At 47.6% G+C, this 11114-nt stretch overlaps 1 protein-coding gene across 3 annotated transcripts in view; it reads right to left on the bottom strand.

Annotated features, from left to right (window-relative positions):
• Positions 1–8346: 8346 nt before the first annotated feature.
• The window catches only part of C2H11orf97 (chromosome 2 C11orf97 homolog), a 154869-nt gene continuing 152101 nt past the window's right edge, over positions 8347–11114 (bottom strand). For all 3 annotated transcript variants that reach the window (XM_056561498.1, XM_056561496.1, XM_056561499.1), the window contains one exon: positions 8347–9504. Coding sequence is in view for 2 of the 3 variants with exons in the window: in XM_056561496.1 (XP_056417471.1) it covers positions 9410–9504 (95 nt within the window). In the remaining variant the exon portion in view is untranslated. The remainder of the gene's footprint in view (positions 9505–11114) is intronic.

The following is an 11114-nucleotide window of genomic DNA, read 5'->3' as shown; positions in this document are numbered from 1 at the left end:
AGGATATAATGAGGATAATCCCCTGCAGAGAAGCTAGACTGGGCTGACATTAAATAGACACACCCTAAAGGCTATTGGCTAACAGAGGCTGAAGCTGAAAAAGCCAGAACATTTAACTCTTCCCTGACCAGGAAACATAAATGTTACGCCGAGCGCTCCGGGTTCCCGCTCCTCCCCGGAGCGCTCGCTACACTCTCGCTCCCGCAGCGCCCCGGTCAGATCCACTGACCGGGTGCGCTGCGATACCGCCTCCAGCCTGGATGCGATTCGCGATGCGGGTGGCGCCCGCTCGCGATGCGCACCCCGGCTCCCGTACCTGACTCGCTCTCCGTCGGTCCTGTCCCGGCGCGCGCGGCCCCACTCCCTAGGGCGCGCGTGCGCCGGGTCTCTGCGATTTAAAGGGCCACTGCGCCGCTGATTGGCGCAGTGGTTCTAATCAGTGTGTTCACCTGTGCACTCCCTATGTATACCTCACTTCCCCTGCACTCCCTCGCCGGATCTTGTTGCGATTGTGCCAGTGAAAGCGTTCCCTTGTTTGTTCCTAGCCTGTGTTCCAGACCTCCTGCCGTTGCCCCTGACTACGGTCCTTGCTGCCTGCCCCGACCTTCTGCTACGTCCGACCTTGCTTCTGTCTACTCCCTTGTACCGCGCCTATCTTCAGCAGTCAGAGAGGTTGAGCCGTTGCTAGTGGATACGACCTGGTCACTACCGCCGCAGCAAGACCATCCCGCTTTGCGGCGGGCTCTGGTGAATACCAGTAGTGACTTAGAACCGGTCCACTAGCACGGTCCACGCCAATCCCTCTCTGGCACAGAGGATCCACCTCCTGCCAGCCGGCATCGTGACAGTAGATCCGGCCATGGATCCCGCTGAAGTTCCTCTGCCAGTTGTCGCCGACCTCACCACGGTGGTCGCCCAGCAGTCACAACAGATAGCGCAACAAGGCCACCAGCTGTCTCAACTGACCGTGATGCTACAGCAGCTACTACCACAGCTTCAGCAATCATCTCCTCCGCCAGCTCCTGCACCTCCTCCGCAGCGAGTGGCCGCCTCAGGCCTACGACTATCCTTGCCGGATAAATTTGATGGGGACTCTAAGTTTTGCCGTGGCTTTCTTTCACAATGTTCCCTGCACTTGGAGATGATGTCGGACCAGTTTCCTACTGAAAGGTCTAAGGTGGCTTTCGTAGTCAGCCTTCTGTCTGGAAAAGCTCTGTCATGGGCCACACCGCTCTGGGACCGCAATGACCCCGTCACTGCCTCTGTACACTCCTTCTTCTCGGAAATTCGAAGTGTCTTTGAGGAACCTGCCCGAGCCTCTTCTGCTGAGACTGCCCTGCTGAACCTGGTCCAGGGTAATTCTTCCGTTGGCGAGTACGCCGTGCAATTCCGTACTCTTGCTTCAGAACTTTCCTGGAATAATGAGGCCCTCTGCGCGACCTTTAAAAAAGGCCTATCCAGCAACATTAAAGATGTTCTGGCCGCACGAGAAATTCCTGCTAACCTACATGAACTCATTCATCTAGCCACTCGCATTGACATGCGTTTTTCCGAAAGGCGTCAGGAGCTCCGCCAGGATATGGACTTTGTTCGCACGAGGCGTTTTTTCTCCCCGGCTCCTCTCTCCTCTGGTCCTCTGCAATCCGTTCCTGTGCCTTCCGCCGTGGAGGCTATGCAAGTTGACCGGTCTCGCCTGACACCTCAAGAGAGGACACAACGCCGCATGGAGAATCTCTGCCTGTACTGTGCCGGTACCGAACACTTCCTGAAGGATTGTCCTATCCGTCCTCCCCGCCTGGAAAGACGTACGCTGACTCCGCACAAAGGTGAAACAGTCCTTGATGTCAACTCTGCTTCTCCACGTCTTACTGTGCCTGTGCGGATATCTGCCTCTACCTTCTCCTTCTCCACTAAGGCCTTCTTGGACTCCGGATCTGCAGGAAACTTTATTTTGGCCTCTCTCATCAACAGGTTCAACATCCCAGTGACCAGTCTCGCCAGACCTCTCTACATCAATTGCGTTAACAATGAAAGATTGGACTATGCCGTGCGTTACCGCACGGAACCCCTCCTAATGTGCATCGGACCTCACCACGAAAAAATTGAGTTTTTGGTCCTCTCCAATTGCACTTCCGAAATTCTCCTTGGACTACCCTGGCTTCAACACCATTCCCCAACCCTGGATTGGTCCACAGGGGAGATCAAGAGTTGGGGTCCCTCTTGTTTCAAGGACTGCCTTAAACCGGTTACCAGTACTCCTTGCCGTGACCCTGTGGTTCCCCCTGTAGCCGGTCTCCCTAAGGCCTATATGGACTTTGCGGATGTTTTTTGCAAAAAACAAGCTGAGACTCTACCTCCTCACAGGCCTTATGACTGTCCTATTGACCTCCTCCCGGGCACTACTCCACCCCGGGGCAGAATTTATCCTCTCTCTGCCCCAGAGACTCTTGCTATGTCTGAGTACATCCAGGAAAATTTAAAAAAGGGCTTTATCCGCAAATCCTCCTCTCCTGCCGGAGCCGGATTTTTCTTTGTGACCAAAAAAGATGGCTCCCTACGTCCTTGCATTGACTACCGCGGTCTTAATAAAATCACGGTAAAGAACCGCTACCCTCTACCTCTCATCTCTGAACTCTTTGATCGCCTCCAAGGTGCCCACATCTTTACCAAACTGGACTTAAGAGGTGCTTATAATCTCATCCGCATCAGAGAGGGGGATGAATGGAAAACGGCATTTAACACTAGAGATGGACACTTTGAGTATCTGGTCATGCCCTTTGGCCTGTGCAACGCCCCTGCCGTCTTCCAAGACTTTGTTAATGAAATTTTTCGTGATCTCTTATATTCCTGTGTTGTTGTGTATCTGGACGATATCCTGATTTTTTCTGCCAACCTAAAAGAACACCGCCAGCATGTCCGCATGGTTCTTCAGAGACTTCGTGACAATCAACTTTATGCCAAAATGGAGAAATGTCTGTTTGAATGTCAATCTCTTCCTTTCCTAGGATACTTGGTCTCTGGCCAGGGACTACAAATGGATCCAGACAAACTCTCTGCCGTCTTAGATTGGCCACGCCCCTCCGGACTCCGTGCTATCCAACGTTTTTTGGGGTTCGCCAATTATTACAGACAATTTATTCCACATTTTTCCACCATTGTGGCTCCTATCGTGGCTTTAACCAAAAAGAATGCCAATCCTAAGTCATGGCCTCCTCAAGCGGAAGACGCCTTTAAACAGCTCAAGTCTGCCTTTTCTTCAGCTCCCGTGCTCTCCAGACCTGACCCATCTAAACCCTTCCTATTGGAGGTTGATGCCTCCTCAGTAGGAGCTGGAGCGGTCCTTCTACAAAAAAATTCTTCCGGGCATGCTGTTACTTGTGGTTTTTTTTCTAAGACCTTCTCTCCGGCGGAGAGGAACTACTCCATCGGGGATCGAGAGCTACTAGCCATTAAATTAGCACTTGAGGAATGGAGGCATCTGCTGGAGGGATCAAGATTTCCAGTTATTATTTACACCGATCACAAGAACCTCTCCTATCTCCAGTCTGCCCAACGGCTGAATCCTCGCCAGGCCAGGTGGTCTCTGTTCTTTGCCCGATTTAATTTTGAAATTCACTTTCGGCCTGCCGATAAGAACATTAGGGCCGATGCTCTCTCTCGTTCCTCGGATGCCTCGGAAGTAGAGCTCTCTCCGCAACACATCATTCCTCCTGACTGCCTGATCTCCACTTCTCCAGCCTCCATCAGGCAAATTCCTCCAGGGAAGACCTTCGTCTCCCCACGCCAACGCCTCGGAATCCTCAAATGGGGTCACTCCTCCCATCTCGCAGGTCATGCGGGCATCAAGAAATCCGTGCAACTCATCTCTCGTTTCTATTGGTGGCCGACTCTGGAGACGGATGTTGTGGATTTTGTGCGAGCCTGCACTGTCTGTGCCCGGGATAAGACTCCTCGCCAGAAGCCCGCTGGTCTTCTTCATCCTCTGCCTGTTCCCGAACAGCCTTGGTCTCTGATTGGTATGGACTTTATTACAGACTTACCCTCATCCCGTGGCAACACTGTTGTTTGGGTGGTCGTTGATCGATTCTCCAAGATGGCACATTTCATCCCTCTTCCTGGTCTTCCTTCTGCGCCTCAGTTGGCAAAACAATTTTTTGTACACATTTTTCGTCTTCACGGGTTGCCCACGCAGATCGTCTCGGATAGAGGCGTCCAATTCGTGTCTAAATTCTGGAGGGCTCTCTGTAAACAACTCAAGATTAAATTAAACGTTTCTTCTGCTTATCATCCTCAATCCAATGGGCAAGTAGAAAGAATTAACCAGGTCCTGGGTGATTATTTACGGCATTTTGTTTCCTCCCGCCAGGATGACTGGGCAGATCTTCTACCATGGGCCGAATTCTCGTATAACTTCAGAGTTTCTGAATCTTCTTCCAAATCCCCATTTTTCGTGGTGTACGGCCGTCACCCTCTTCCCCCCCTCCCTACTCCCTTGCCCTCTGGTGTACCCGCTGTGGATGAAATATCTCGTGATCTTTCCACCATATGGAAAGAGACCCAAAATTCTCTCTTACAGGCTTCATCACGCATGAAGAAGTTTGCTGATAAGAAAAGAAGAGCTCCCCCCATTTTTTCTCCCGGAGACAAGGTATGGCTCTCCGCTAAATATGTCCGCTTCCGTGTTCCCAGCTACAAATTGGGACCACGCTATCTTGGTCCTTTCAAAATTTTGTGCCAGATTAATCCTGTCTCTTATAAACTTCTTCTCCCTCCTTCTCTTCGTATTCCTAATGCCTTTCACGTTTCTCTTCTTAAACCACTCATCATCAACCGTTTCTCTCCTAAACTTATCTCTCCCACTCCTGTCTCCGGTTCTTCAGACATCTTTCCTGTAAAGGAGATACTGGCCTCCAAAAAGGTCAGAGGAAAAACCTTCTTTTTGGTTGACTGGGAGGGCTGTGGTCCTGAAGAGAGATCCTGGGAACCTGAGGACAATATCCTAGATAAAAATCTGGTCCTCAGGTTCTCAGGCTCCAAGAAGAGGGGGAGACCCAAGGGGGGGGGTACTGTTACGCCGAGCGCTCCGGGTTCCCGCTCCTCCCCGGAGCGCTCGCTACACTCTCGCTCCCGCAGCGCCCCCGGTCAGATCCACTGACCGGGTGCGATGCGATACCGCCTCCAGCCGGGATGCGATTCGCGATGCGGGTGGCGCCCGCTCGCGATGCGCACCCCGGCTCCCGTACCTGACTCGCTCTCCGTCGGTCCTGTCCCGGCGCGCGCGGCCCCGCTCCCTAGGGCGCGCGCGCGCCGGGTCTCTGCGATTTAAAGGGCCACTGCGCCGCTGATTGGCGCAGTGGTTCTAATCAGTGTGTTCACCTGTGCACTCCCTATGTATACCTCACTTCCCCTGCACTCCCTCGCCGGATCTTGTTGCCATTGTGCCAGTGAAAGCGTTCCCTTGTTTGTTCCTAGCCTGTGTTCCAGACCTCCTGCCGTTGCCCCTGACTACGATCCTTGCTGCCTGCCCCGACCTTCTGCTACGTCCGACCTTGCTTCTGTCTACTCCCTTGTACCGCGCCTATCTTCAGCAGTCAGAGAGGTTGAGCCGTTGCTAGTGGATACGACCTGGTCACTACCGCCGCAGCAAGACCATCCCGCTTTGCGGCGGGCTCTGGTGAATACCAGTAGTGACTTAGAACCGGTCCACTAGCACGGTCCACGCCAATCCCTCTCTGGCACAGAGGATCCACCTCCTGCCAGCCGGCATCGTGACAATAAAACTGTTCATACACAGCAAAACCAATAGGCTGTGTGTGAACACAGACCAAGACAGACATGACAGCTATATTCCTAAGGAGGAATATTCACACGGGGTAAACCCTCCTTCAGCTAAAGCCAAGTCTGCCTTGAACCTGTGTTTTAAGAGGACCTGTGGTCACCTCTGAAATATCAAGTTTTGGCCAATATTAGAGCACTTAGGAGGCCCTGATCACATACATTTCATGACACCCAAATCATTCCTGAGATATAGGATGTATAGTTCCTTTGATGATGTAGGCAATCCGTCAGAGGGGAGTAAACCTTATTATAATAGGGTATGTATATAGTATTAAACAACTACATTGACGTGGTCTTAAATGGCAGGCGGTCCTCAACCCCAAGTGCAGTTATGCACCTACGCTGGGGTGGAGGTCCTGCATATGTGGACCTCAATATAGGTTCACTACTGTGGTAGATATAAACAATGACATTAACTAACCCTCAAAACTGATGTAAAATTGAGACATTAGCCAGGATATCCTTATATGAAGGATATACCTGAGCCTGCACACCAATGCCAAGGTTTCTCAAGTGGTAAGGGACCTAACATTAACCTACCTGTGCCGGAAAAGCAAAACCAGGAACCAAATTACAGCAGCATTAGGTCCGAGTTGTAGACTGCTCCCCGGTTACCTCCAGTGTGACTAAGCACACATACAATGGGAGAGGGGAGAGACAGGCTACAAGCCCCACCCTGGTTGGCTAATATATTGCCGGCCTCACAGGTGAAACCTTAATGCTACCCAGTATGATAAAAAGGGTGCATTAGTATAAACTTTAGACATTAAACAGCTTACATTGACGTGGTCTGAAATGGCAGGAGATACTCAACCCCAAGTGCAGTTGTGCACCTACGCTGGGGTGGAGGTCCTGATATGTGTACAATGGAGGATGCCTGCACACGGTCACAAGTACCACAATGGCATCCAACACTAGATAAAAATGTCGATGCGTGGAACTGCACAACTGCACTTGGGGTTGAGTATCTCCTGCCATTTCAGACCATGTCAATGTAAGCTGTTTAATGTCTAAAGTTTATACTAATGCACCCCTTTTATCATACTGGGTAACATCAAGGTTTCACCTGTGAGGCCGGCAATATATTAGCCAACCAGGGTGGGGCTTGTAGCCTGTCTCTCCCCCCTCCCATTGTATGTATGCTTAGTCACACTGGAGGTAACCTGGGAGCAGTCTACAAGTCGGAACTAATGCTGTAATTAGGTTCCTGGTTTTTCTTATCCGGCACAAGTAGGTTAGTGTTAGGTCCCGTACCACTTGAGAAACCTTGTCGTTGGTATGCTGGCTCAGGTATGTCTTTCATATCAGGATATACTGGCTAATGTCTCAATTTGACATCAGTTTTGAGGGTTAGTTAATGTTATTGTTTACATCTACCACAGTAGTGAACCTATATTGTGGTCCACAAATGCAGGACCCCCACCTCAGCGTAGGTGCATAACTGCACTTGGGGCTGAGGACTGCCTGCCATTTCAGACCACATCAATGTAGTTGTTTAAGGTTTAAATTTCACGCATCCACACGTTTATCTGGTGTAGGATGCCATTGTGGTACTTGTGACCGTCTGCAGGCATCCTCCATTGTATGCATATTATGCTGGGGATCGCCCATAGCAACAGACCACAAGTGCAGGACCTCCACCCCAGCGTAAATGCACAACTGCACTTGGGGTTGAGTACCTCCTGCCATTTCAGACCACGTCAATGTAAGCTGTTTGATGTATAAAGTATGCTTACTATGACAACGGTGTGAATATTTAATGCACAAGGGTTTATAATCAAGACTGGCCAATGTCAGTCAACAGTATCTTGTGGGATGACCCTGATCTCATGTGACCCTTCTGACTAAGCTTGGCCAGCACTGAATACACACCCTCATGCATTAAATATTCACACCTCAATCACCCATGATAAGGAAACTGCGGCTGACCACTTCATTGCAGAGAAAAAAAAAATCTGCTCAACTAGAATGAAACCAGACCAAAAATGTAAAGAACATAAGAAAATAATTTATTGTTAATAAAGTCTTGAATTCAACGCTTCATCCATAGGTCCCAATTGAAAAAACTACCCTCAGCATTCCCACCAGCACCACCATTACCTAATATATACCAATGGCATCATCCTCTTACAGGAACTGTCTTCTTAAGAGAGCATTAAGACAATATATTTTGTATGTGAATGGTAATACACGCAAAGGCCGGGTCTGCCAGAGGGGAGAGCTTCTATCATTTAGCTCCTTTCTGCTCTGGCTTATAGATCAGGGTCCCATGTGGTTGACTTATTCTCTTTTCAGACCCATTTCTGGCTTTGTTTTGAATAATTGCAATTAAATACCTGAATGTGTAACCATGCCCTTAGAATTACTGGTAGTAAGAACATGGAAAACACACTATAATACCATGATCTATCATGCCAAATGACATATGTAGTCATACACAAAATGAAACATTTACAAAAAAAAGCATCTCTTCAACAATGCAATATGTTTATTAAACCATATTTATAAATAAAAAAAAAGGAAAAAAAGGAAAATTGTTTTACAAATAATGTAACAAATCATGAAATACAAATTAGTCCCAACACACCAGGTACAAAGATACATACAATATGAAGGTGCATTTAATTTTACAGCACTAAAAAATAACATGAAAAATTCCAACTGGTATGTGTTACCCCTGATAAAGCTAGTGGTATGGTGACACACGTCGGACTCTTGAACCTGCATAAAACCATAATTTTGATCATACAATAGGAAGACTTCTTGCGCACATGAATAATAAGGTCATAACCTAAGTTGTTACTGAGCACAAGGTCACCCACGTATAGCAGGTGTCAACAGCTGAAACCACATAGCATTGTATATTGGGGACAATTGGCTGTAATCTGTTAGCAAACTTGGCAGGAAGTGGTCAATTTCCCTGCATCACCTCCACAGGCAAAACAAAGCATTACACAAGATTCAGTGAAATCAGTGGGCTGTCCATGGCATGTAAGGGTGTGTTGAGTCCCCAAGACGTACTCTCTTTGTAGCCACTCTTGCCTAACCAGAATAGTTCGGTATCCTGACTTCCTCTATAACAGGATATTTGTAAATGGGCTTCTAAAATGGACACCCCTTTTGATCTGACCCATTATGTCCTAGTCCAATATATGGATGTTATAGAGGATGATAAACTCCACCCTGACCCCCAACCCCCCTCGCCCTCAATAAGTAGCAGTTCTTTCTCTTGAGGACTCAGTACATCCATGTATTAAATAGATATTCATGAATTCAGTGGCGCCAAATGAAATGAAGACAGATTCTACTGCCTGGTCGGACACCTCCTTTAAATTAGCGTGTGTGTACGTTCCAGTCGATTGGTAATCTCCAGGCCTGGGCTCATGATGTTTATTTCCGCCCAGAAATCTTGGATCCATTTGCCATTCTACTACTGGTACTTTTCGCATCACATTCAAATGCATTGTAAATATTACAATGAGGCACCATAAAAGGTATTAACATTCTAAAAAAAAAAGCATCTGGTAGCAAAAGAACATACGGTAAGGATCATAAAATGAACAAAAATACACTACGGTGGAGGCACGTCTTCCGCGTCCCTGCTGAGACAGGGCTTTGGCTGGGTTGTCAGCAGTTTTGGAAGCCATCTCTTACTGGAGGCACCATCTGTTCGAAGGGTGAAAATACAATATCGGTTTATTACCTAGGGATTGGTTGTGCTGTTCGGATAATTATACTTTTTATATCTTACAGTCTCTCAGGTTAGTGTTGGGGATCAGTACAAAGCTGCAGACAGTCAATTCAGGAGACAGAACTTGTGGCAGATGTTGCAGTTTGTGATGTAACCGAGGTTTCTTCTATATGAATAGGCCCGGATAATGGGTGAGTGTTAAAAAATAATATGTGTATCTCCAGGAACAGATTGGAGAATATTTCCTCATAATGCTTGACATCATGGCCAATTGACTATATAACTCTGAACTGGAGAATGCACACACACACACACACACATATATATATATATATATATATATATATATATATATATATATACACTACTCATAGATGCTCTCATACATCTCCATAAACACTTAAAGTGTACCTCTCATATCACAGAAAAAATAATGCTTCTATATGTTACTAACTAGCTAGGTCATGCAGAGGCTTTACATGTCTTTTTTTTATGTGTCTAGCTTTGGTATTTGTCTCACAAATCCCTCCATTCTGCTGCTCATTCATTCTGACATCCACTGCTCAGGAAGGGGTATTGAGCCAGCCCTCAATCACCATACATTCACTTCTTTCCTGAGTCTGCTGTGCTGTGCTGGTTTTCTTTATCCAATCACTGCAGGCTGCTCTGTAACCCCCTGTTTTGAGTCTGAGTCAAGTCTGATAGGACAGGAGTGAGCACAGAGGAGTGTAGTCCCACGCTCACTTCCTGGGCTTTGTCCCAGCCTGTGCTCTTAATGGACAAAGATTATACTGTAGCTGGACAGGATTATGTTCTGAATGTTATGCTCTATAAGTAGGAGACAACATTTTTCTTCCTTAAAGTGTACCTGTCGTCAACAAAAACGTTTTATATAATGTAGATAATGCCATTATATGTATATTTGTAATATACGTTGGTTCAAAAATGAGGAGTCCAAATACAGGAAGTGAGGATGGACAAACAGGGCTCTGTGCACTAAGAAAAAGAAGGTCAGTGTGCACACACATCAGGATGATTGACAAGCTATGTATAGTTTTATTCCTGTGGCATGGCATTTAAAATTAAAAAGCAAAACAATATATATATATATATATATATATATGTATAAAAAGCAAAATCATCGGTAGTTGCAGTATCTTGTAATACCTTTCTTATTGGACTAACAAGATTATGTAGAGACAAGCTTTCGGGATTCCTCCCTTTATCAAGTCATAAGCATGCTTATGACTTGATAAAGGGAGGAATCCCGAAAGCTTGTCTCTACATAATCTTGTTAGTCCAATAAAAAAGATATTACAAGATACTGCAACTACCGATGATTTTGCAAAACGGCTACTCCTAATCTCTCCCCCCCCCCCCTCTTCTCTCTCTCTCTCTTCCCCCCCCTCTTCTCTCTCTCTCTACCTCTCCCCCACCTCTCTCCCCCTCCCCTCTTCTCTCTCTCTCTCCCTCTCCCCCCCTCTTCTCTCTCTCTCCCTCTCCCCCCCCTCTCCCCCCCTCTTCTTTCTCTCTCCCTCTCCCCCCCTCTCCCCCCACCTCTCTCCCCCCCCTCTTCTCTCTCTCC

The sequence above is a fragment of the Hyla sarda genome, chromosome 2 (genome assembly GCF_029499605.1).
Source record: "Hyla sarda isolate aHylSar1 chromosome 2, aHylSar1.hap1, whole genome shotgun sequence".
In the NCBI taxonomy this organism is placed as follows: domain Eukaryota; kingdom Metazoa; phylum Chordata; class Amphibia; order Anura; family Hylidae; genus Hyla; species Hyla sarda.
Note: the sequence above shows the minus strand (reverse complement) of the source record. Positions and strands in the feature narration are given on the sequence as shown.